We start from the raw sequence: 26,425 nt of genomic DNA on the forward strand, positions 1-26,425 counted from the left end.
GCCTGCACTTAAAGCCCAGACACAGGGCCTGGGCACGGGACTACCTCGGCAGTCCTCCCTGTTGCTGTTCCTCCCCTTCCCCCGACCCCGCCAGGGTTCAGAGGAGGCTCCGCGAGTTGCAAAAGTGACACATGCAGTCAGGGGGAGAGGCAGTAGCTGTGCTCTAACCACAGGGCTCTCTCCAGCTCCCCCGCCCTCCCCTCACAGTCTGGCCCTTTCCAAAAAAAAAAAAAAAAAGCCACCCTGTAATTTGAGAAGCACACTTGTCCTTCTGCACATTCGGGAGCCTTCCAGAGAGGCTACCCACAAGGAATTCTCTGGGGTAAGGGCCCCCAACCCTGCCAGCAACAACCCCTTGACCATATTGTTGTTGTTCTTCATGACCCTTTCTCACTAATTTTTATGTGTGTGTGTGTATAAAAATATATATGTATAAACACACATATCTGAAATCGGGATGCATGCAAGGCTTGGTTTAACTAGCAGTATTTTCTTCCTTTTTCTTTCACATGGAGCGATTGATGGCATTTTAGATGTGGTGAAACACCATGCTCCTCCCCTCCTGGAGGGAGTCTAATCCTCTGGATTGTGAAATGGAGTGATCAGAACCACCTCCATTCACGGAAGGGGAAACTGAGGCTCACTGAGGGACAGACATGTCCCATCTTAAGTTCCAGGCCACCAGGCAGGAGGGCTTCACCAGAGTGAGGGTGTGGAGGCCAGGCTGGAAGAAATCATTAACTTCTAGAAGACAGTCCTCTGCTAGTAACTGGACTGGGGCTCCCAGGAGACTTGGGATAGAGGGAACGCAAGCCTCCTTGGGGATGGGGAGGTGGCTAACAGTGTCAGCTGAGGCCCAGAGAGTGTCTGTCTGTAGGAGGGTAGGGGGTGGGGGCCAGTGGATTTCCAGCGAGGGTCTAAGAGCCTAGGGGAAAGAAGGTGAGTCTTCTTAAGGTCCAGGCTCAGGTAGCCCTGTGATGGTTGCTGGAAAACCCTCCCGCAAGCCGCCTCTGCCTAGAGGCAGGTCACAGACAGACCTTACCTCCCCCAGGCAGCCCCTAGGCGAACCAAGGGGGGTGCAGGATAGCCATGGACTAGGCTCTGAGTCCTGGAAGCTTTGAACATGAGAATTGGATATTTCACAAATGGGAAGTATGAGGCCCACAAAGAGGAAGAGACTTGCCAAAGGCCCCCGACAAGGGGGAGGCCTTATTTTTTCAGTGTGATACAAGTGATAGCTTGCATGGATGGAGCACCCCCTATGTGCCAGGCCTGTGCTAAACACCTTACACACATTTCTGTGAGGAGGCCACTATCATCTGCCCTACTTTGTGGATGAAATAGACAAGGGTCAGAGAGGTTTTAAGCAATTTTCCCTAGATCACAGGTAGGTGGTGGAAGAAGGCAAACTGAGGCAGTGGAACTGCAGATCCAGGCCCCTTCCACAACCAGTGAACTTCTTAGGTTTTCCATGCTACATATGTCCCGTGTCTGGCACACTTGGGGGATCCTCACCTCTCCCCAGGCACCAGACTCTTGAGGAATCAGACCTGCCCTTGTAAGCTCTCTGGCCTGTGGGGAGACACATGCAGGTAACTTACTACTACCATCACTTTTAGGGTGCACTCCTAGACCCCCTCAAGCGGCCAGAGGAGAGCACCCTGACACAGGGTCATTTTGACCCCATGGATCCCACTCCCAGGGGCAAAGGATGCTGGCGGGGGGGGGGGGGGGGGGGAGGGGGAAGTGGCCCCCAGATCCTGAGTTCTGTGGGCCCCAGGTTGGGTCCCTGCTTACCCAACTCTGGGCCAAGGTAGGCCCAGACCTCCTGGCTTCCTCAGCCTGCTGTGGACAATTTGGGCTGCTCTTAGGTGGGAGCGTTTCAAGAGAAAGCAGGAGATTTGTACACCAGTCCACTAGAAGAGGGAAAGGAGGTGGCTAGCCATAGAAAACAGGGAAGGAAGAGGGTATCCACGTGTCCCACATAAGGGAGTGGGAGCTGTCCAACTGTCTCTCGAAATGGTAAAAAGAAAACAGAAAGAGAGAGAGGTGACCCTAGGTTCATTGGTCAGGGATGGGGAGGATGTAAGTTAGCCATAGGTAGAAATTGGGAATTTCTGGCCTGTTCTTCTGCGTGTCCTCCTCAGCCTCTGGCCCCTCCGGATGGGACAGGAGAGGACTGTGCATTTCTGGCAAGGAGAACGTTCTGTGGGTCGGAGGGCACAGAGACCGTCGGGTGCCAGAGATGCCAGGGCAGTGGGCATCTGTGTCCATCAGGGGCAGGCAGGTAGGGCAGCCTTTGGTCTGACACAAAGCCATTGGCTTATCCTGTCCGCATAAATGGTGAGGAATCGTCTGGAACGTCTGTCCAGGAAGGGCAGTTCATAGGAGGCGGGCCGTTGCGCCTGGACGCGGGACCGAAGCTGGCACACGTCTGTGGGCAGGGCCTGGCCGGGCAACTCCGCGGCGGGCAGAGTGCAGGCGCCAACTAGCGGTGGCTCCCGAAACTGCTCCCGGCCCGGCGGGCCCCGGCGACCGCAGGCTGGAGACCCAAGCGTCCCCTGGTTCCCGCGCCCACACGCCCACACGCCCACACGCAGTGAGCACCCTCCCGAGGCCTGGACCTCGCCGGATCCTGTGCCAGGTGCCGAGACCCACAGGAACCGCATTTTCCGGATGCCCGTTTGTGAACCCGCCGTAGGATGAGGGAGAAATCGGGCGGAGGGACAAGTAAGGGCACGGGTGCAAACCGAAACCACTAGACGAATCGAATTTACAAACCCAGACACATTGGGTCCTGGCCCCACAGCCGCTCCAGGGCCACACGCGTCGCTCCCCCTCCCCGGTCCCGGGCGGTACCTGGCCACAACTTGGTGGGCCTTTTGGCGGGAAGCTCCCAGAGGTTGGACGCGCCAAGGCCCTGGTGCCTCGTTTTCTTCTGGTTCCGCCGCTACAGCCAGCGCTCCCGAGAGAGCAGGGGCCTTGGCCCCGGCGATCTGCAACTCCGAGATGCAGGCTCTATAAAAAGATCCCGTAGGGCCCTTCGCTGTCCCTGCCTTCGAAATGGCCCGAGGGGCTGACGTGACGCTACGACAGGGGCAGGGACCAGCTCTCCAGGTGGTCGAGGCTGGGCCAGAGCCGGCCCGCCCTGAAGCGCACGCGGGGCTTGAATTCGTTGCGCAACGACGAAATGGCGCGCACTGGGCCGGGGTCAGATCTGGGGCGCGATCTTGCGGCCAACTTCGGACCCTATCCTTCTTCCCTTCTGAGGCTCGGAATCTGTCGTGCTGCACCTGTCAAGCGCCAGGAACAACGAACATTCAGCCCAGTCTCCGAGACGGCGGGGAGACTCGGCGCGAGCCCGTCGGTTCCCTAGACTCCAGGGAGCCCATCTGGGGCGACAATCCAGAATGAATGGGGGCTTGATTTTTGCAGTTCCCCTCCCCGCTGTAGCTTGTCCTTAGGCCTAGGAGGCGGGAGAAGCCAGGATTGTTTGCGGTGAAGCCCTGGGAGTCGCTGGGCCGCGCGGGCGGGAGTGAGAGCGACGGTGCCTCCGCGGAGCGGTCTGCGTCCCTGCGACGCGGCCGGAGAACACCGCCCCGTAAGACGGAGGCATGGGCCCTCGGGGAGCCAGTTTGCGTCCACACGGAGGAAAAAAATTGCCTCCTCTGGAAGCCGGGGGGCCCTTAGCTTGGCAGCCATCCTCGCGTTCGCCGCACGCTGGTCTTCCTGCCCGCGTCCTCTTGCACGATGCAGGACCGTGGCTATATGCGCGGGGCAAAAATCAGGGGGAAACACTCGCGTTTTCTAGGCCCCATCGTGTTTTTCAAAGAATCACAGGCCGCCACAACGAAGAACGACGAAGCAAGGCCTGCACGGTCCTGAAAGTTGCTTTGGGGGGAGCGGAGAGGAACGGGGTTTGTCACCCGCAAGCCAGATTCCAGCCCGCGGGGGACACCCGTCTGTCCCCGGTTGGCAACGGGGCCAACGAGGTCGGGCCCAAAGCCGCGCTGGGCTGGGAGCTGCAGAGGCGGCTGCTGGTGGTGGGATCTCGTGTGCGGTGGGAGCTCTTGGGCGGAAATAATTGGCGGGACGGCGGGGGGCGCCGGGCACCGGGTGAGAAACCGCTTTGGGGCAGCTCCCCGCTCGATGTTGCCGGCCTTGGAGCCCCCGCGTCCCTCCGCTAAGAGTGCAGGCATCAGAGGCCGAAAGCAGCCAGAGCGGGGAAGGCCCACAGCCACCGGCAGCGGGGAAAGGGCGCGAGAAGGGGAGCCGCGGCCCCCGCGTCAGGGAGCCGCCGCCCAGGAGACAGCCGCAAAGGAGCCCTCTGTAGGGCCCGGGCGTTTTAACCACAGTTTTAGCATTGACCCCCGGGCCCCCGAACTTTCGAGGAGCCCTGGGCTAACGCGCCGGGCCCCCGACCCGGGCGTCCTCCCCGGGGCGGGGCCTTCCGCCCCTCCCCGTTGGGCGGCCTTCGGCGGTCCCCGTTCCTCCCCCACGAGCGCGGCCGAGGTGCCGGCGATGGGGGCTCCGATTGGCTGCGCGACGCGTCGCTCGGGCCGGCCCCGCCCCCGCGGGCCCCTGGGTACTAGCCCCGCGCGGGCCGGCGCGGCGCCGCCACTTGATTCTCGAGGATTTGTTCTGGGGCTGCGGCCGCGCAGTCAGTGGGGCAGCCGCGAGCGGGCCGCGGGGGCGGGAGGCGGCGGCGGCGGCGGCAGCACAGCCCGCGCGGGCCCCGCCGCGGCGGAGGCAGACGTCCCGCCGCGAGGGGCGGCCGCAAGCGGGCCGCGAGCCTAGGATGCGGGACTAGCGGGCAAGGCTGCGCGCGGCCGTCGGGGCAGCGAGGCCTCGCTGCGGGCGGGCCCCGGCGGGGCGTCCCCGGGCGCCGCCCCCTGCGCCCTGAGGCCGCGGCCCGGCTGCTTCTGCTTTCCCGCTTCTCGCGGCAGCGGCGGCCGAGGAGGCGCCCGCGCCGGCCGCCCCCGGGGGAGCCGCGCCGCCGCCGCCCGCCCGGCGCCCTGACGGCCGCTGTTATGCGTATTCCTGTAGACCCGAGCACCAGCCGCCGCTTCACACCTCCCTCCACGGCCTTCCCCTGCGGCGGCGGCGGCGGCGGCGGCGGCGGCGGCGGCAGCGGCAGCGGCAAGATGGGCGAGAACAGCGGCGCACTGAGCGCGCAGGCGGCCGTGGGGCCGGGCGGTCGCGCCCGGCCGGAGGTGCGCTCGATGGTGGACGTGCTGGCGGACCACGCGGGCGAGCTCGTGCGCACCGACAGCCCCAACTTCCTCTGCTCTGTGCTGCCCTCGCACTGGCGCTGCAACAAGACGCTGCCCGTCGCGTTCAAGGTGAGTGCGGGGCCCGGGGCGGGCGGACACTGGCCCTGGGGATCCGGGCGTCTCAGCTGCAGGAGCCAGGGCCCCGGCAAGGGAAGGGAGGGGACGTGCCCGCTACCCCGCGGCGAGAGCCCAGCGGCCGGGCCCGGGGCGCTTTCGGTCTCGCTGCGCGCTCCGCCCGGGGACTCTGGCGTTCCCTCTCGGATGCACCGGCACGGATGGCTTTTAGGGGGGTTGCCCCCTCCACCTTCGGGGAGCCCTGCTGAAAGACGTTGATGAGGAAACGGGCGGATGGGGCTTCGCTCCTCTCCAGTCCGGATCCCTCCGACACAGCCTTGCAGGCAAAGGGGAAGAAGAGCCCCGGGAGCAGGGCGAGGACACCGGAGGTGGGGTGCGGAGGGTGGATAGGGCCTACCCTCCACTGCCGGCACCCCTCCTCCTGCACCGCTTCAGAAACACTTCCTGCTCACACCCTCAACCACTGGCTTCTGAAATTTTACACCGGGCGACTCTAGGGCTGAGAAGGGGGGCACCGAACCCTAAACGTTTGCGGCGGGAATCCCGAAATGGGGGGCGCCCCCACTCCTGGCAGCCCCCAGTCATTCAGAGGATCTTTTTCTCTTTGCTAGGGAGTAGGCGACTGTTTCATTTTCATTTTTTTAAGGGGGCAGCGAGATGAAACGAAAACGCCTTGGTTTTCCCCTAAACCTCTCACAGCTGCCGTGAGAAAGGGCAGGGCAGGAAGGGCCAGCGGCTGGGGGTGGCGGGTGCCCGAGGTGGCTGGAAACAGCGGCTTCTGGCAGCTGAGGCCGTCCTTGCTCCCATTAAGAGGACTCCAAATTGGAAGAAAAAAAAAAAAAAAGGATGAGTGGCTCTTGGAGGTCTCCCGGGTGACATCTTAAAATGCCAGTGGGGAAAATCTCCCGGGGAGGAGGGGGAGGGGGAGGCCCGTGTGACTTTAATCCTCAGATCGGAGGTTTTACTGTCACTTGGAGCTTAAAAGGAATCTTTGAAATTAAAAGAAGACAGGATGTTGACAGGAAATCTGGCCTTTTTAATCAGACCCCAAACATTTTCTCCTTGAAATTTTTACCATCTGGATCCCTAGTCCCTGCACGCGGTGGCCACGTTTAAATGGCTGTGACTACATTTGCAGTGTGATTCCTTTTCAAAAGGCATCTGCCTCTACACACTGCTTCAGGTTGGGGAGACCGTATGGGGGGGGCATCTCCACCCCCATCCTGCAATTCCCAGCAGGTGCATCCTTCTGCTATCGAAAGCCCCTCTCTCACTTTAAAGAGGTTTTCTGTACAACCCCTCTCAAGACACCGGTTTGTTTTGCATTTTGCATTTTCTCTGCATAACGAATTCCGGCTCTGCAGAGGCCAGCAAACTGGGCCCAGGCCACATTTCAGGGCCAAATTTCATACCCCAAACGGCTCTTGCATTAATTGAGCATGGGGAGCAGTCCCGTTATTATTGTTGTTGATACTATTTTTACTTAGAGGTTTGGTTGCTAGGAGCATGTTGATTCCTCTTTTGCTCAGGCCCGAGGAAAGAGGGGAACTACACCCCAGACCATAGTGATAGAGCTCATTCACAGCTCTCGCTCAGATTTCATTGCAAGGATGATTTCTCAGGACGTGGCTTAACCAGTTGATCTAGGATTTGGGTGTGGAAGGCGGAAATTTCGGCTTCTTATTTTTGTTATTTGGGGGGGAAGGTGTCCGTTGTGTTTAAGCCTCTTCTCCGCTCTGCCTTTGAGAAATCCTGCAGTGTGCCTGAGACCTAGGGGAGCTGCCCGGCCCCTCCCCACCTCTCCCTGGCCTCCCCTACCTTTCTAAGCTGTCCCCCTGCCCCTGTGCCTTCAGGTGGTGGCGCTGGGGGATGTGCCTGATGGAACAGTGGTGACCGTGATGGCCGGCAATGATGAGAATTACTCTGCGGAGCTGCGTAATGCCTCGGCAGTCATGAAGAACCAGGTGGCCAGGTTCAACGACCTTCGCTTCGTGGGCCGCAGTGGGCGAGGTGAGCAGCAGGGAGTCTGCGCGCCCTGACACCAGCAATGGCAGAGGTCTGGGAATGAAGCTGAGAGCAAGCCCTTGGGGTCCCAAATGGGAGCCCCAGAAAACAAGTCCCTAGGCCTGGCTTGGTCTCAAACAGCCATTTGGAGCCCCGTGGGGGTGTCACAAAACCCTTGGAGGATGCGAGTCCTTCGCCAGAAAAAGATACAATTTGCTCCCAGTTTCTGGGGTTTACTAACTCTCGAAGCTGTCCGTGTCACCCCTCTTTCCCGGTGGAGTATTCTGGCCTCATAAAAGATGCTAGGAGGAGATCATGGATTAAGGAGCTCGAAGGGGGACCTCGTAGGTCTTTTGTGGCAAGTGGGCTTAGCGGCCGGTTTAGACGAATGGCTGGTCTGCAGGGGCCCAAGCACCCCAGCCACTCTCCCCTAGGCGCTGGGATCTCCCAGAGCTTCAAGCTTCGAGCAGGCTTTGAGGCTGCCTCTCCCCAGCTGTGGTCTCCCCAAGCCACAGTTTCCCCAGCCCTTGAGCCTTAAGGTGGTTTAGAAGAGACACGAATGCGGTGCAGGCTGCAGTCCCCCACCTCAGAATCAAGGCCGGTGTGCCCCCCCCCCCCCCCCGTGTGATCAGCCTCTGGCGGGAGGAAGGCAGGCAGGACCAGCCGCCACTGCGGGTGCCCCCCCCACCGGGGCTCTTGAGTGAGAGGCTGCTGGGACCTGAAACCCACCATCACTTCTGGGTGGGGAAGTTCTAGAAACTCTGCCCCAGCGAAATGGAGGCTTGAGGACTCGCTGGCCCTTTAAGACCAGCCTGCTGAAAAGCGGGGAGTGCCCTTCCCAAGACCCAGCCTGCCCTTCCAGCTTAGTTAAGAAAGTAAGCTAGGTTTCCTCTGCCCCCAATTTCGACAGAGGCTGAGGCAGAATTGTACTTTTCATCACCAATAAACAAGACCTTTTCAAGGTTTTAGTTCGCTCTGAGCCGCCAGCCCTGCTCAGCAACGGGCATCTGGGCACCATTTTTTCCTTTCCAACCGTTCAATGTATACATACAAATGTCAAACATATTTTGACTTTTCAGCATTAATTAAAACCAGGGCATTATTTGCATGTAATAACTGTTTACTTGTTACTTTTTATGAAACTGAAATAGTTTACATTCTTTCAAACATTTCCTGTTCCTGTTGGCTCCCTTCCCCACGCACAGATTTCTTTCAAACGTTGCCCTTAACTGGTTGCAGGTTGATGGATGGAAAATGTTTGCTTTTATGAATTAAGCTTTCATTGCTGCTCCTAATTAGTCTCCAAACCCCTTTTGTCATCCCCAATCTCTCCAGCCTTTTGCAACTTAATCCCAGCCGCAGCCCTGAGTGGAGAGTCACTCGCCACCGGTTGGTGGCTCGCTGGGATGCAGCTTGACTTTGGGACGGTGGCCAGGTGTGCAGGCCCAGGTGGCGTGAGGATGGGGCCGGCGGGGGCGGGGGGGCGGTGCAGGGAGGCCCGCTGTAGCTGCAGGCCCTGGTGAAGCAGGCAGAAGGGAAGGTCCATCCCGGGAGCCCAGCAAGGCATCAGGAACATGGCACCTTACTCCCTGTCCTGGGAGGTGAGATCGAGAAAGAGAAGATACGGTGATTCCCTGAGTGACCAAGGGCATGGCTGGCCGGCTGGCCTTTCTGCCCCATAAAGTGATTTCTTTGTGGCATTTATGCCCATGGACCTGTACTCACCCTGCAGGGCTTTAGGGGAGAGAGGTGGGTTTGCAAAGCATCATTTAGCGGGTGCTCTTGAAGCAGGCGAGGCTGAGGCTGGGGTTGTGGCTCTGGAAGATGCAGGAGGCTGAGTTTATAAATCATTCTCACCGCCCTTCTCCCATTAGTCTCACTGGTCCTGGGGCGGGGGGAGGGGGGGTGGGCAGGAAGGGGCCTGAGTGGGAGCTCCAATACCTGGGGACTTGACAAAACTTTCAGACCTCAGAGGCTCATGGTATTGAACAATCTGGGCTCCACTACCAGCCCACCTGGATTTCAGTCCCAGCTCTGCCCGTGACTTGCTGGATGACATGGGGCAAATGGCGTAACCTCTCCGTGCTTCAGTTTCCGCAGCTGTATAATGGGGACAATAATGACCTGAGATTTTATGAGGATTAAGGAAATCCTGAAATTTTATAGGGATTAAGGAAATTGGCACCACTGTATCACTTGGCACATATTGAGAGTTGGATCCAGGTTACAGATTTTGTTACTTCAAATGCCTGCGACCGGAGGAGATCTTTGAAGTCCCTTTGAGTGGTGTAGTCACTGATTCTGTGATTATGGTGCGGTTTGGGCGGGGGCGGGGGAAACCCAGAAGGTGTGAATTGTGGAGTGGGAGAAGTGGAGGCGGTTGGCAGTGAGAAGGAGGGCGCAGGGGTCGTGTGGCCCGCAGCGGCCCGTCTGCCGTGCCCATGCTGCCCATTGGGAAATTCCCACCGAGAGGGCAAATCAGTGATTGACCCAGACAGTGGGGCACTTCAGGAGTTGGGACAGGTTGGAGTTTGGGACCCAGAGCCTTTCCCTGGCCCTCCGACTTCTGCCAAGACCAAGAAGCCAGATGGAAACTTCTGTTTGTTTCCTTGCCTTTTATTCCTTGATGCCATCTTAATTCCAGGAAGATAGGTTTCCACGAAGGACATAGACACACCACCACCACAGAGCCCTCACGATAAGCCTGAAGGTGGGACCCAAGGCAAGGGAGGGAAAGAAAGCAAGTTGTTGGTGTCTCCAGCAATTAGGCCCCAGGTTCCCACCCCACCAGATGTAGTGCCTTTCTTACAACAAATATTCTATCATGCACCCTTCGCTGTCTTACAGTGAAATGTGTAACTAATGGAACCTACCTACTTACGCGCAGTTTCAAAATCCATAGAAGTCCATAGCTATAATGGAGAACAAAGGGGAAAGGGATTTATGATAAAATATCCATCTGAATATATAAATGTGGGGCGAGACCGCACTGAGGTGAGCGGGTGCCTGCCCCCCTGGCAGAAGCCCCGGGAGTGCCACGGCAGACCTCCAGCTGGGCGTGCAGGACTCAGAGTCCGCTGCCGTCGATGACATGGTCTTCTGAAGTGGTGAACAATGCTTGGCAAAGTTCTGAACAAAGTTTCAGGGGGAGAAAAAAAAGAACTGTCTTCCATCCTGGAAAATTCAACAGATACTAAAAGTGTGCAAAAATCCTTTGCTTTATTTTATGTAAAATTGATTTAGGCTCATGGCTCAGAGAATCTTTGTAACAAGTGTTTCACACCCAGGAGGAACGACTACCTGGGTGCGCTGTAGGGTGCTGGACGTCTGTGTCCTCCGCCCCCCACGCCCCCTCTCCGGGACCACATACCACAAATTCCAAAAATGTCCTCTAGGAGGCAGCCAAGGTGAAAGTGAAAACAGCATGAGTTCTGGAACTGTCATTAGCTGGTTAAAAAGAAATCATAGTAGGTAGAGCGAGATTTGAGGTGTGATGTGTGGGTGCAGCCTACAGGCTTCTTGACCAATGTCGAGAAAACCCAGAGGTCCCCTGACACGTGTCCCCCACCTGCTGTCCATGAAGCCCCCATGGTGGGGGTTTATGACACGACAACCCAGGCTGAGGGGGACAGAGACTGGCCCAGAGCCACACTGCCAAAGGCGGCTGTAAGCGTTGATTGGTCCAGGGGCCCTGGGTCCTGCGAGATTGTCTGGGGTCACCTAGGGCCCCGAGGGGTAGCTGTTTCCAGACTAGGATTTCTCCCCTCCAGCCGGGCCCAGCCCTGGGAGTGCCTTGATTTGCAGTTCCTGGACTTCTGGCTGATGGCAGGTTTGCCAGGCGTTCCTGCACAAAATCCTCCACCTTCTCTGTCATCTCAGCTTCCTGCCCGGAGACAGGGAGAGATGGGAAGATGGGTTCACCACCAGGTAGAGAGAGAGAGGTGAGGGGCCCTCAGGGGGACAGCTTTCCCCCACCCCTTGTTCGGGGACCCCCCGCCTCCCATGGTACCTGACACATGCCCCTCCCTTCCACTCCTGCTCCCAGGTCCCGGCCCCTGCCTTTTGTCCTTCTCCCTTCCTCCTCCCTTTGGGCACCTGGGAAGGGTGGTGCCAGGCCTGGAAGGTGGGAGGAAACTGTAGAGGAGGGCTGATGGCCTCAGGGGTAGTTTGTGGTTTGCTGCCTGGTGAGAGTGGGGGCTTCTCACTCCCCAGGAGCAGGTCCTTAGTATGGGGTTGGGAGAGGGGGCAGGCTCCAGCACATTCTAACCTTTCTGGCCCTGCCTAGATACTATTGACCTGGATGACTCATTGCCCCTCTGTGAGTCTCAGTGTTCCCATCTGTAAAATGGAAATGGTTGTCTCTCCCATAATGCATTTAACAAACATTTCTTGAGCGCCTGTTATGTGCCGGATGCTGTCCTAGGGGCTGGGGACACAGCAGTGAACAAGACAGAAGTTCTGGTGCCCAGGGAGTTTACCATCTAGAAGAGGGAGACAAAAGAAAATAAATAAGTAGAGGAATTGCCGAAAGTAATAAGCACAATGGGGGAGGTTTGAGCAGGGAGGTTGGGAGTGGGAAGGTCTCTGATGCTTCACATTGAGCTTCTTAACCTTTTTTTTTTTTTTACCCCATGGGCTACTTGACAGTTTCAGAATAATGTGTTTTAAAGAATAAAATAAAATACAAAGGATTACAATGGAAACCAATTATAATAAAACATAGTTAGCAAAATGTCTTAAAAAATTGGGATAAATGTGCTCTTTTAGTAGTGTATTAAATAATAAGATGTGGCAATGGGTCTGATGATGACCGTGATTTTGAAGTTGTGACGAGCATAAAAGATATTTAGAGAAATATGCAATGTCTGTAATGTGATATGTAAATATCTGTGACGTCTGTTGGTGACAAGGTCACAGGGACTTCTATAATACCTCTGTGGTTTGTTGCCCACGGTCATACTTGAGGGAGATGCTAAACTGTAGCCAGAGGTTAGAGACAATACAGTTGTCTCCTTTTCTCCTGTCCCTGTTCACAGGGCCCACTTAATCCTAAGAAGGAGCCCTGGATGCCAAGTTTAAAATGCCTGCTTTAGATAAAGGGGACAGAGAGGGCTTCACTGAGGAGGTGACTTTTCAGTGGAGACCTGAGGGAAATGAGGGAGACACAGGAGCACTTCAGTAATTGGGGCCCATCTGGCCCAGCACCTGGCAGTGTCTAGGAGGTGATGGAAGCAGCAGAGGCCCAGGGACCCCCCCCCCCGACCTCCTGCCTACCCAGGAAAGTGCCCGGCTGGCAGGGGAGGGAGGAGTCCAGGGGAAAAATGACCAAAGAGGGAGGGATGGCAGATCCCAGGAAGGGGAGGTGGGCAGGGAGCCTGAGGCCACCTGCCTGGCATTTCCCTAGACCTTCTGCACTTTCGGTTTCCAGAAACCATGGAAAGTGCCCCTGTGGTCTGAGAGTGAGGGGTTCGATTTCCTCTGACCCAGGACTCCAGGGGCAGGTGCTGTGTGCATTTCCATCCCTGCCTCCAGTGTACTGGCTCAGGAAAATTCTTCCAGAGAGGCCCCATCCTGCCCCAGTTTGAGTCACACCTCGATTTAAACCAACCCCTGGTGTCTCAGAAGCCCTGGGGTTCCGTGGTGTGGCCCTGGAAGCCTGGCTGGCTTACTTGTGTTCTGGATTCTCCTGTTTCCGGGACTTGAGTTTTCACATGATCACCGGACCCAGCCCGGCAAAGAGAACCACAAGCTCTCCTTCCCTGCCCTGAGTTTTCATCTCCTGCCTGTGAAGGGGGGTAGCAAGACTGCCTGCCCACCTTGGAGAGTTGCCGGGAGTGCAGGGAAAACAGAGGGGTCCCCATGGGCAGCCTCCCTCAGTTGCCCACCCTGACCCAGCCCTGGCGGACACAGGTGCACTGAGCCATTGGGCCTCTGCCCTTAAGGAGTCCCTGGATCGATAAATGGGGCCCAGAGATAGGGATGCTCAGAAGCAGAGAAGGAGGAGGCCAAGCTTAGGAGACGAGCAAAGCCCCCCGCCCCGCCACCCAGCGCCCCAGCCTCCCCAATCTCATACTGTGTGGGGGCTTTGATGCTGATAAGAAGAAGGCAAGAGAGAAGGGACTCCTACTTCACTGAAGGTGCTGGGAGAATTGGGTTGCCCTTATCTTTCCCTTATACCACACCCACCAGTTAAACCCCAGAAGAATCAAGGAATTAAAGGTAGAAGGTAGGGAGAACGCTGTTTATCTAAGGTAAACCTTATCTGCTTGTTACATGGGGAACCGTGCCTGAACATGAAACACTAGGAGAAATCACCAACAGGAGGAAGAACTGAAAATGCTAAACAGCTCCGTATCAGAAGGCAAAATGTAAAGGCCACTGAGCTGAGAAACTGGTTGCCACAAAGAGGGTGGGGAAGTGCTAATAGGTTAACACAGGCTGATTTCTAAAAGGCACTAGGACGCGAATAAGGAAAGCGTAAAGGAACACGAAGAGATAATTTGTGTTGGGTTGGGAAGACCATAATCATATAAAAAGTTTCAGTCTCACTAGGCATGCAGAGCGGCAGATGAAGTCAGGAGCATGTAGATCTTCCACCTTGATAGGCGGCCATGCTGCCGATGGCCGCGTGCTGAGTGGGGGCGGTCACGGTCACAGTGACGCTGGAGGAGCATCCTCTCACTTGAGAGATCAATGCCCCTGAATGCGTCCCAGCCCTCTGATGCGATGAAATCACTCACCACTTCTTGGAATCTGTTCTAAGGAAATAAGCAGAGATGGAGACAAAGATTTTTATAAACAAAAGGTCATTTTCGTTTTATTTTAAATGGTAAAAAAAAAAATTATTATTTTAAAGGTTTTTCCTCTCTTAGGAATTTTGAATGGAGACTTTGGAGCCAAATGTCTATCTAAAACTAGAACAGAGTTCTGGAAATAACAGTTACGTCTACAAATGAAATGTCGGCAGCTCCCCAATCAGCCCACTTTCAGCGCCCCCCCCAGGGGGCCTCCGGGAGGAGGCTGCAGGGGCAGCAGCAGGGAGTAAGGAAGCAGATAAAGAAAAGACGAGGCTTCTGTGGGTTGAAGTATTTTGCAGCCATTAAAAATGAAGTTTGTGAAGGGTTTTTAATGACATCAGAAAGTGCTTATGATGTGAGGTTAAATGAAGAAAAACAAAACTGGGGTATGAAGATACGTATTTTGGGATCCTTGCCATTCTATAAACACACATACCCACCCAAAAGGGATTAGAGCAGAAAACACCCAAATGTTAAGTGTTTATCTCTGGCTAGTGGAACTGTGGGTGATTTTTCTGTGTTCCCCAAATTTTTTATAAAGTTCATAATTTACTTCCAGGAAAAAAATATGTATTTTTTTAAAAGATTTTATTTATTTGAGAGAGAGAGAGAGCATGAGCAGGAGTGGGGGGAGAGGCAGAGGGAGAGGGAGAAGCAGACTCCCCGTTGAGCAGGGAGCCTAACCCATGACCCCAGGATCGTGATCTGAGCCGAAGGCAGATGTTTAACTGGCTGAGCCACCCAGGTGCCCCCCAAATATGTATTTTATACATATTTTTATAAATACACAGGGTGCTCCCCACCCCAAAATCATGAGGGTCTCTGGGTAGAAGGAATGGCACAAAGGCCAGGAAGCAGGGAGGAAATAGCAGGGTGCCCAGAGCATGGGGTGGGGGAAGATGATAAAGTTGGTGCCAGACCTCCCGAGGCCTTGAATGCCAAGACCAGCAGGTAGAACTTCACCCAGAGCCCCATCTTCTGCCCAAGTTCAAAGGAGAGAGATCTGCCCCTTCTGGAAGGGAGAACAGGGTATCGTTAATAGCTCCAGGTGCCAACCTTCTGCCTTTATTTTCCACTCCCCCCAGGGAAGAGTTTCACACTGACCATCACCGTGTTCACCAACCCCACCCAAGTGGCCACCTACCACCGAGCCATCAAGGTGACCGTGGATGGACCCCGGGAACCCAGACGTAAGTGCCAGAGTCACTGAGCCCCCTGGGTGGGGGAAGAGAGCCCCACATGTGGTGGAGAGGGCAGCAGCCAAGATCAGATAGATGGCACTGGGTCCCTGGAGCTCTCCTGTGGGGGATCGCAGTCCTGGGCTCTACATCCCAACACACACTGTGTGCCTGCCAGCAACCCCTGAACCCTCTGTGCTTAGCCCTGGACTGCTGGAGGCCAGCGAGGATGCTGGGAGGGGAAAAGGCAGAATTAGCTTGACCCCCTTCCCTGTGGGATGCCTGCCCATGGAAAGGGGGGGGTGGATGGGCCGCTAAGGGAGTATGGATTTGCAGTTTGCATCTGTTAAGGAAAGTCTTCAGGGATGGAAAAGGCTTCAGATAGGGTATTGGTGAGGGGAGGGGGGTCAGGCCAGGTTTGCTCTACTCCACCCCAGCTTCCTCTGCCAGGGGCTGAGGGAGGGAGCCATCAAAAACAGGAGCTGGTCTGGCTGTGAGGCCAGATCCGCTTCTTGGAAACTTTCTTTGGATCTCAGTATGTGACTTAAGTCACACAGAGCCCAGGCACTCTGACCCCAAAACCTACACTCAGGAATGCAGATTTGATTCTGCAAATATTTATTGAGCACCTACTATGTGCAGGGGGTACTGATGTGTGCTTTTTAACATCAGAGACACTTGTGTTTAATTGCTTCTGCCTGCTGAAGGACCCCCAGTTTGCAGATTTAGATTAGGGGAATTGGAGGGAGGGGCAGTTGCCACAGAGTGGGCCAGAGGTTTATGTTCACTGAATGAATGAATGAATGAATGAATGAATGAAACTGAGAACCAGCTGGCCATCTCTGGACCGGCTGCTTTCTGACCAGGGTCCTGACCACAGTGCTTTCATGGACCACCCCCGGATTTGCGACCTGCTCAGTGTGGGGCATTGACAGCTACCCTGTCTTGCTCTTTAGGATAGTGACCCTTTGCAGTTTGGAAAACCCTCTCACATTTATTATCTCATGGGATCCTTGTGACAGCAGAGCCAAAGGGTCACCCCAGTTCCAGTCAGGAGAGAATCCAGGCCAGGGGACATTGAGAACCTGCCAGGGCCTCCCACAGTCTGCTGAGAGGTGCCCTGTCTTCCTAAGACAGTCTGGGATTTCTATTCTAAGCTGGGTGGACTTGGGGCAGGAAGACAGAATGGGGACCTGAGCCCAGGAGGCTCAGAACAAGGGTGTGGCTATGCCAGGGTGTTGTCAGTGAGGGCCACCCAGGCCTGACCATGGGCTGGCCCCTTCCTTCTTGGGAATCAGGCTGGCCTGGCTCCCCATCTAGCCAATTCCTGGGCCACGAGGCTCACAGGCGGGCATCTGCTCTGGCCATATTCCTGTTGGGATTGGACTTGGATGGGTCCATGCCCCTGGCCTTGGGCTTCATAGCCCTGGACAAGTTGTGTCTTCTTTTTGGCCTCAGTTTTGTCATCTGTGAACTGGGTCAGTGATCCCAAGAGTCTCAAGGGGTGATGTTTAGGAAGCCCTTGTGAGCCGTAGGCCATCATGATGCAGAGAGCAGATCCTGAGCCAGCCCGCCCGGTTGAGGGACCTCGGGCAAGTTGCTGGCCTCTCTGGGCCTCAGCCCCTCCTCCCGGAAGTGGGGTGATACCACCCACGCTGCAGGCCTAGAGATCAGTGATGGCATGTGGATAGCATCTGGCTGTGGCAGAGGGAAGGGTCCTGGTGAGTCACTGGATTCATGGTGTCCTGTTATCCCCAGTACCTGGCCACTGCCATGCATTCCCACCACCACCACCATTAGTGGATGGTGACCCTCTCTTGGCTGCTGAGAAATCGAAGCCATGGCCATAGAGGTATAAAGGAGGTGACATGCCACTCTGTCTCTAGGGGCCGAATCGGGATGGACAGGAGCCACGGTTGGGCTCAATGTGATGCTGCAATGCTTAGCAGCCACTCCACAAAGCACCCAGTCCGTAGAGGCATGCGAGCAGGGGGTCCCGGAGCTTGCTAGGAACATTCCCTGGGGGGCCCAGCAATGCCTGGAATCCCACAGGGCGTCCACGTCCAGCCCCGCTTGTCCCAGAGCCGCCCACCCTCCCCCTTGAGGCCCCTGGATGAGGATAGAGGCTCAGCTCTCCTGTGGGAGCCCCCAGTTCGAATCCTCTGCCTACTCCTCTCCCCTGGGGTCCCCCAGACCTGAGACAGCCCTTCTGGGGGGTGAGCTGATGGGGGAGGGTGACACGGGACAAGGCAGTAGAGGCCAGAGGGAGACGAGGCAGCAAGAGGAAGGAAAGGAAGCTGGGCCGGGGGACAGGCTGGAGTCGGAGGCTAGGCTGGCTCCGCGACCTGAGGCAGATGGCGCCCCTCTCTGGGCCTTGGCACGGGCCAGACCCATGGGTTTAAAGAGACTTGTTCAGACAAAAATCTTAGCAGAAGCTGATTTCTGGAAAAGAGCAGCTGTGGGAGGGGGCGGCTCTGCAGGCCGCCCGTGCTGAGGACCTGCTGGCTTCTGCCCCCGCCCACCCCAGCCTGCGGGTCAGGCCTCACCAGCACCCTGGCCTCTAACCCTGACCTGGCCTTCAGTCTGTGACCTTGGACAAGTCCTCTTCCTTTCTGGGCCTCTCTGTCCCCACCTATATGAGGTAAGAGGCCAGCTGCTGGCTGCCAGGCATTCCCCACACGCCAGGCCTGGTGCGAAGTCCCCGTTAACGGGCCCTCAGCCACCCCAGGAGGGGACAGGCCAGGAGGCAGAGCCCCTGGCCCAAGGGTGAGCTTCAGTGCCCCGCACGGGCTCTAGTCTAGGACTCAGAGAAGTGAGGGCCACCTAGAAGGGCCTTCCCACCTCCCTGTGCTCATCTATAAAATGGGGACGATAGTAGTTCTCAGCATCTGCCCTGTGGGGTCGTCCTGAGTGGTAAAAGAGCTGGTAGCTGCCCAGCCCCGCCGGAAGTACCAAACCCTCATGGATGATCACAGGATTTCCTTTCTGGGCTTTTCTCCTGCCTGCTGACTCCCAACCCCATGTGAGGCCTGAGCCTCCTGTGGAGTGGGGTGGGAGTAGGGGCTGGTTCTGGGAGCCAAGGAGTGGGAGTCTACAGATCCCTGAGGCCCAGCTGTGGGTTCTGTGGCTGGGTCGTTCCCCTCTGGTGCCCTGCAGAGCATGCCCGATCTGCAGCCAGGTGGCTGGCTGGGTTTGAAGGCTGGCTTGGTGGCTTCCTGCCTGTGTGGCCTTGGTTTCTGAGGTTCTCAATGCTGGTGTCCCTCATAGTCACTGGGGGCTGGTTAAAAAAGCAGGTGGCTGAGCAGGATCCAGGATTCAGGCAGGAGGCAGTCCAGTGCCTAGCAATTCTGGCATGGACCGTGGTTTAAGAACCACTCACCCCATCTTCCAGGCTTAGCAGGTGCTGGTACCTGAAAGGGTAGGACCCAAGTTCTTAATCCTGCCTGGGGCAGAGGGGGGCAGTTCAGGCATCTTGCCTGTGGGCCCTTTCTTCCCAAAAATGTACATGGAATGATTTCAACAAATATTTTCCCGGGCACCTTTCATGTGTCTGGCACTGTTCTAGAAGCTGGGGATGCCACAGTGAACCCAGTAGACAGGCTCCGGAGAAAGATGGTAAACAGCGGGGGTCACCACGACCCACAGGGCCCCACCTGCTCTGTGCTCATTACCCCCTGCCTTCCTCCCTGACATCCTTGGCCTCACTCACCCCACTCTGGCCACCCCAGCCTCCTGGCTGGTCTTCCAACTGGCCAGCCACTTCCCTGCCTCAGGGCCTTTGCACTGCTATTCTCTCTCCCTGGAACACTCCTCCCCGGACACCCCCGGATACATGGCTTGCTCTTTCCCACCCCGAATGAAGGCTTTACTCTAACTTCTCAGCGAGCCCTCCCCTGACGTGTTGTTTCAAATCATACACACCCCCACCCCCACCCACACTTACCAGCCTTGATTTTACCTAGAGTCCTGATTACCTTCCAAGATGCTATAGAGTTCACTCATTTATTTCTCATCTCCCCTTACCGGTGCTTATGCTCCATGGGGCAGAGGTTCTTTCCTCTGCTTTGCCAGATGCTGGCCGGGACCCCGAAATACAGACATGAGCACTTAGGAGGTACTCAGTAACTGTTTGTTGAATAAATGAAGTAAGCAAATGATTAGCTGACTTAATTTCAAGTAGTGAGAAGTCTTAGGAAGAAAAACAGAGCTGGGGGGAGGGGTGGAGAGTGCACGGATGGGACATGGGCAGGGAGCAGATCCAGGTGGGGGCCTCTTAAAGAGGTGACATTTGACCAGAGAGGTCTGAAGGAAGTGAGCACAGAGCCAATGGTTGCTGGGGGCCCCAGACAGCATGGGCAGGAGAAGTGACCCTAACTAAGCCTGTCTCTGGGCCTTTGAGGGTCCTAAAGTTGCCCCAGTTTCGTTCACAGCTCCAGGTGTGGGGAGGCAGAGGGATGCCCGGGTTGCAGAGAGGCAACGGCTTCTGGCCCCCGGCTCCCAGGATCCCCTTGATCCCCAGGGGAGTGCACCCAGCAGGAGGGAAGGGGTTAACCTCAGACCTCCCGGCTTCCCCTAATCAACCCCAGGCCGATGGAAGCCCCACTTGCAGCCCTGGGAGGGAGCCGCTTGCCTCCCTGCCCGCTGGCCCCCCGCCAGCCCATTTCCCTGCCCAGCCACCGACCAGCTTTCATCTGCTCACAGGGGGCCGATTCAAGGCGGACCACCCGGGGCCCAGCACCCGCCTGCGAGTCCGCGCGGTTGTTAAGAGTCGGGTGTAAATCTCCTGACAGGCCACAGAGCGGGCCTCGGGCCCGGGTGCCCCACCCCACGGCTGGGCGGACAGCGGCTGCTGTGTCTGCGTTGTGACCGCACCAGGGCCCGGCCAGGCGGTCGAGTGGCTTCACACGGGTGAAAGCCCCGCCACGGGGGCCCACATTGTTCCCGGCAGCCGATGCTCTTCCTGAGCCCTGCCCAGCTCTGCTTCTCCCTGTTCCCCGTCCCCTTTGCCTCCTGTCCCTCCCCCACCCCGCTGAGGCTGAGCTGGTCTCTTGCCAGTGGAGCCTCAGTACCCGTCAACATAGCACTCCTCTCTTGGAGGTCTTGGGAAGCCAAGATCTGAGCTGCCAAGCTTCATGCAGCATGCTGACCGTTCCAGGTTTGACCTGACCTCGTGCCTCCACTTTCCCATCTGTAAAATGGGGGCACTGGTCGCAGCCTCTCAGAGGGCTGTGGCCCTTGTAGATGACATGCACGGCCCACCTAGCACAGTGCCTGGCCCATCGGAGATGGTTGCCAGTCTCATCACGGGGGCTGGCGTTGGGCCAGCATGAAGGCAGGGGGATGGCCCCGCTGGTTCCCCCAGAAGCACCAGGTACCTGGTAGGTGCGGGGACCCCATGCTGGCCCAGATGGTGGTGATGAAGGATGCCCTGGGACTGGCGGTAAGGGAGCCCCCAACCAGAACCCGGCCCTTGTCCTCTGCCTCCAGCACTGGGTGACCCTGGGTGAATCACCCAGTCTGGCTGGGCCGCAGCATTCATTCCCCTTCTTCTGATCCTCCTCAAACATCTGCGAGGCTGGGCACACTCACTGTGTAGACCAGTAAGGAAGAACTGTGGAGCCCAGAATACCTTCCTTGAGGGCCAAGGCCAGACTGTCCATCTTGCCCATCTAATTCCTGCAGCATGTCCACACACCCTCGGGAGTCAGAATGGGATCTCCATATTACAGATGAGACAGCTGGAGCCCCGAGGGGGAGAGTGACCTACCCCTGATCACCAGTGGGTGAGAGCTGGCTCGTACAGGCCTGGGCCACTGGGACCCGCCCTTCCACAAGTGAGGGTCCCAGCACGAAGGGAGGCAGTGTTGCAGGGGTGTGCTGATCTGAGCCCAGCTCCTGGAGGCTGGCAGGTAGCCCAGGCCAGGTGTGATGGGCCCAGGTGGGGCCTTACTCAGGTGGTCCCCATCCTCCCTGCAAAGTGCTTTCCTTTTAAACACTTGGGGTCTGTCCTGCAGCTCATCCTCCCCTCGGGGGCTAGACAGTAGGGAAACCACATTGCAGGTGTGGCTGCTGAGGCCCAGAGGAGGAGAAGGGCTTGGTGGGTGAGAGCAAAGCATGGTTAGAGAGCTGGACTCTCAGCCCTGAGCCTCAGAGCAGGGCAGGGCTCCTGGGGGAGTCCACTGAGACCCTCTCCTCTTCTCCCCAGGCCCACCCTCCTGGGCCTGCAGAGAGCCGGGCTGGGCCCTAACACCCCTTGTCTGGAGGCCCTGATGATCAAAACCCAGGCCCCTTTCTAGCAGGATGGCCTCCAGGAAGAGAAGATGGCCTCAAGCCATCTGCGTGACCTCAGGCATGTCGCTGACCCTCAACCAGCCTCCACTTCCTCACCTGCAGAATAGGGACAGTGCAGGGTGAAGCCAGGCAGGGCATGTGGACGACTTAGACGCTGGAGCAGAGGAAGCGTTCCGTGAGTTCTGGCGGCTGGTTTTACTTCCGGTCGTGCTAGCTCCTGCTGGGGGCCTGTGGAGGTGCTGCAGAGGCTCGGTGCAGGGACGGCTGGGGGGGGGGGTCTGCCTGCAGGGGAGAGGCCCTTGGGGTGAGCCCCGAGCAACAGGGAAGCGTTTGTGGCAGGGGCTCCCCCTGCGCCGTGGCTCTGAGGTGTGAGGGACTACCTGAGAAACGCCGGGAAGAGCAGCACAAGAGGAGGTGGGTGGTGGGGGCTGAGCCGTGCGGTCGAGGCAGCCCTGCCTTCTCTCCTTCTGGAGGCCCTCAGATGGCCAGGGGCTGAGCTTTGTAAGCGTCAGCCGGAGACTTTCAGAGCTAGAGGGGCCTCCGTGAGCAAGCTGTGCGGAGGGGAAACTGAGGCACGGTGTGACAGGGCTGGGCCCCAGGTGGCCACGTGAGCGGGGCCAGAGCTCCCAGCCCGCTCCCGCTGTGGGTGGCCAAATGAAAGAGGTCTATTCTGTAGGCCCATCTCTCCTCGGGCACAGGAAGTTCCGTTCTGCTCCAGATGTGACGCCCGGGGCCCTGTGGCTCGGAGACTCTCTGGCGCCCTGGCCACGTGGAGCCCCCTCAGCTTCCCTTGGCCCCTCCCTGGCAGTGGCCCCGGAGTCCCACAGCGGCAAGGAGGCGAGTCGCAGAGTGCTGTCAGAGCAGCCCTGCTCCAGGAAGCGTGGCCCTGGCGAAGCAGAGCCCCCTATGGTGGAGGGCGTGCTCTCGGGCCAGATGACCTGATTTCTACCCCAAACCAACCGCTTGGCGCACATCTCAGCTGGAAGCCTCAGTAGCCCCACCTGGGCAGTGGGAGCAAAAAGGAGACTGTCAGGAGGAAGAACATTCCGTGGACTTGGCCTCGGGGGTCTGCACGCCGGTGTTGGTTCTGCCGTCCCGGCTTTGTGTCCAGCTCACCACCGCGGCCCCGGCGTCCCGGTCTCTGACGTGGGCATGATAATCCTGCCTCCCGGGAAATGCGCTGGGATGCAAGTGGCCCGTGTGGCCGGGGCGCATTCGGAGACCTTGTTTGGCCGCGAAGGGGACACCGCGGCTTGTGGGGGGGCGGGGACTTGGGTGAGGCCACGGGGCGCACAGGTGGCAGGCCCGTCCTTGAGCCCACGCTGGCTGGGAACCCCGCCCTCCTTCCACTGGGCTGCGGGCGCGAGCGTGAACACTTGGTATACAGCGTGACTCAGAGACAGGACTTCGTCCCCCCAGTGACGGTAACGACAAGGCCTGAGGTTTTTCAGCTGTCCTGGCAGCGCCCCGTTGGCTCACGTCAAGCTTGTGGTTGACTTGAGACACCCAGAATCTCTGCACGCAAGCTGCTCGCAGGTCAGTCTGCAGTCCCCCCACATCTATCCGGCCGACTTCCTGCCTGTTGAGATTGTTCTGAATTTGTTTGTCCCCCAGCTTGTCCACATCACCCCGCCATTTTCAGGGGCCACCACAGCCGTGTCAACAACATGTCTTCCAAGGCCCCTCGGGGCTGAGCCCTGAGACACGCCCCTAGAGACCACCTCCCGAGGGGTCTCTGTTAAGCAGTCCTCAGTTGGCTAAAGTTACCCAACCCACCAGAAAATGAAATCTCAAACTTTGAGGTTGCAAACTGGCAGCCCGTGAGCAGGACACATCCTACAGGTTGGTTTGGGGGTTGGGGGTTTTTTCCTTTTTCTTTTTTTGCAGTGTTGGAATTAATTGCCAACATGTAAAGATTTCACATCAAAGCAGGTTTCTTCTGGTAAACGGGAAGCTCTGGCCACACTGGGCCCACCCACATCAGGGCACTGGCCAGCTGGACCGGGTGGCACCTACCCCTTCTGTAAGGCACACCCTCTCCAGTCTGCCCCACTCCCCAACCATCCCATGTGCCTCACTTATGTGACTTGCCTGGCCCCCACAGGCATCAGAGTCTGCAGCCCCAGCTCCAGCTCAAGTCACCCCAGCCTCCATTTGCCCCCTTACCAATGGTCCTGAGAGGCAGCCCAGGGGGTCCTGGCTGGAAGCTGAGTGTTCTCATCCCAGCTGACAGTGTCCCTTGGGCTCCAGGCCTCGGGCGTCCTCCGAGGAGAAAGTGGGTTCCCTGCTTCTTGATGACTTGCTGAGCCCACTGTGGCTCCCAGGACTACGGGTTCATCTCTAAGAGCACTGGGATGCCCATTTGAGGCAGGGATGGGCAGGGAGCCTGGGCATGTCTGGTGCCAGAATCCATTGCATCCCCATTTTGAAAATCAGAAATCAAACCCATTTTGAGGCCTCCAACTCTGTTTCCTCATTCCTAAGGGCAGTCACTAGTCATTTCATGCTTTTCTAGGCCCCCAGCATGTTTCCAGGCCTCAGGAAGAACAGTGAGGGTTTCTATTTTCCCTCCCACCTACTTCTCCTCTCCTTGTCAATCCAGAAAACTCGGCATGTCACTGCGGACCCGAGGACTCAGGCAAGCCTTGCCTCTCCCTTAGCTGCTCCCCATGCTTCTCCAAGGGATCCCAGATCCAGGACATCCCTTCCTTCCTCACTGTGTGACTGAGGGCAAGCCTCTGCACCTCTCTGAGCTGCAATTCTCTTTGTAAAAAGAGAACCTGACCGCCCTGTTTGCCTGGCCTCCTGCCTCAGGGTCGGGGTCTGGTGGAGAGGAACGGTCCAGCCTCGGATGTTAGGCTAATGGCTGGTGTCTGGCTGATCAGCCCATTCTAGTGTCTGTGCTGGAGAAATCCCCAGACACAAAGAGGTGTGAGGAGGGTGGTTCTGGAGAGTACCGCATGTGAATAGCGGAGGAAATGTGAGAAGAGCCTAATCATCCATCCTAGAGGATGAGGGGCTGAGTGAGCTGTGGCCTCTGGGGCTGTGACATGCCGGTCGAGGGACATCTGCTGGCTAGTGGCCGGTCCTCCTCCTCCTCGCTATGCCCTCACTGTGCCCCAGGGGGGGCTCCCAAAGTGTAGCGGGAATTGCGCTGTTACCATGGGGCTGGGTTACTTCCCCCATTTTACAGATCAGGAAACTGAGGTGGGACTCTGGGATGTGCTCCTGGAAAAGCGAGCTAGAGAATGACAAACCAGGCTGAGAACGTTCAAGAGGTTCTGTGAGAAACTTGCTCCATGTTTTCCATGCTGTGACACCAAAAAAGGCTGGAAAGACCACCAAACTGACCACGTGGGGGCTTCTGGGGAGGGGTTTAGGGTGGGTCAAAGGAGCCATTAGCCTGACCTGTAATTCTGTAATGCTTTTATTTTTGTAGCGGTTCATGTGTTGCTTGTGAAATATAAAATGAATAACTGAAAAAGGGAGGGGGAGTCCCCGCAAGCTTGACGTCATTCGGAAGGCGTGAGGGTAGCCTCAGCTAGGCCGCAGAGACGGGGGCGTGGCAGCCCGACCCTGCCCACACCCCCGGGGCCCGGGAGACGAAGCTGGGGCCCCTCGTGAGTGGGCCCCGGCAGAGAAGTCATGGGAAATGCTAGCAGTTTGTCTGGGTGTGATGCCCCAAGCCAGGGGTGCTGGTCCCCTGTCCCCAGCTTCCAGTCAGAGGCGGGAGCTCAGCCCCGCCCAGAAGTGCCCCAGGCCTCTTCTCATCCCAGCGGATTTTCCCTTCTGTCGAAGGCCTTCCGGGAGAGGAGAAGCGCGCCCTGGGGGTCCCAGGGTGGCTCAGGGCTGGAGCAGCCGGCTGTCACACTGCAGGACCACCTCCCGCTATTCTTGTAGATGTGGGGAGTGGGGGGGTTCTGGGACACTGGGAGGCAGAGGGTGGCAGCACTCCTGGGTTCTCTCCCTAGTCCCACAGGAGCCCCCTTGAGCCACTTTTCACAGGCCTGCTGCCTCAGTTTCCCCTTCTGCACAGTGGGCTGTAGAGGTTCAGGTAGAAGCACGTGTATTCCTACTCAAGCAGGCAGGGGTGAGACAGACCATCATGGCAGCCCCAAGACAGCACATCGTGGCCACTCTCTGTCCAGAAAGCCTGTGGGAACCTCAGCAAAGAGGTTGGTAGTCACCTGAGGATTGTCCCTGCAGAGGTCTCAGGTTGGACCTCAGGGAGAACCTCCCAGCAGAGTGAGGCAGTTCTGTCCCCCTGAAACTCTCGGGAACCAGCTGCTGATGGGCTCCCCATGCTCTGCAGGGCACCGGCAGAAGCTGGAGGACCAGACCAAGCCATTCCCTGACCGCTTCGGGGACCTGGAACGGCTGCGCATGCGGGTGACCCCGAGCACGCCCAGTCCCCGTGGCTCAATCAGCACCACCAGCCACTATAGCAGCCAGGCCCAGACCCCCATCCAAGGTACGGCACAGGGGGAGCCGGGGTGCGGGGGGTGGAGGGGGGGTGGACGGGACCCTGGACGTGGTCCTGCTTCTCCAGACCAAAGGCTCATTTGAAGGTCATTCACTGCACTGCCTTGTTTGATGAAAGAGGGCGCTCTTGCTCATTGGCTCCTACAGATGTTTCCTGGGGATACTGTGTGCCCAGACTTGGGCTAGGCCCTTCGTTCATTCACTCAGCAAACATGTACAGACGCCTACCACGTGCCACGCACGGGATCAGCATGAATAGACACAGGCCCTGCCTCCAGGAACTCACGGTCTCCTGAGGGACATGGGTATTAATCCCATAGTGTAC

General features: G+C 57.6%; 1 protein-coding gene across 1 annotated transcript in view; it reads left to right on the forward strand.

Annotated features, from left to right (window-relative positions):
• The first annotated feature begins 4,681 nt into the window (after nucleotides 1-4,681).
• The window catches only part of RUNX3 (RUNX family transcription factor 3), a 29,618-nt gene continuing 7,874 nt past the window's right edge, over nucleotides 4,682-26,425 (forward strand). The window contains exons 1-4 of the mRNA XM_045898416.2: nucleotides 4,682-5,342; nucleotides 7,202-7,358; nucleotides 15,235-15,339; nucleotides 25,931-26,089. Coding sequence (XP_045754372.1) covers nucleotides 5,031-5,342; nucleotides 7,202-7,358; nucleotides 15,235-15,339; nucleotides 25,931-26,089 — 733 coding nt within the window. The 5' untranslated portion in view covers nucleotides 4,682-5,030. The remainder of the gene's footprint in view (nucleotides 5,343-7,201; nucleotides 7,359-15,234; nucleotides 15,340-25,930; nucleotides 26,090-26,425) is intronic.

The sequence above is a fragment of the Mirounga angustirostris genome, unplaced genomic scaffold (assembly GCF_029215605.1).
Source record: "Mirounga angustirostris isolate CCGP_5_RB_7025 unplaced genomic scaffold, mMirAng1.0.hap1 SCAF_4, whole genome shotgun sequence".
NCBI lineage: Eukaryota > Metazoa > Chordata > Mammalia > Carnivora > Phocidae > Mirounga > Mirounga angustirostris.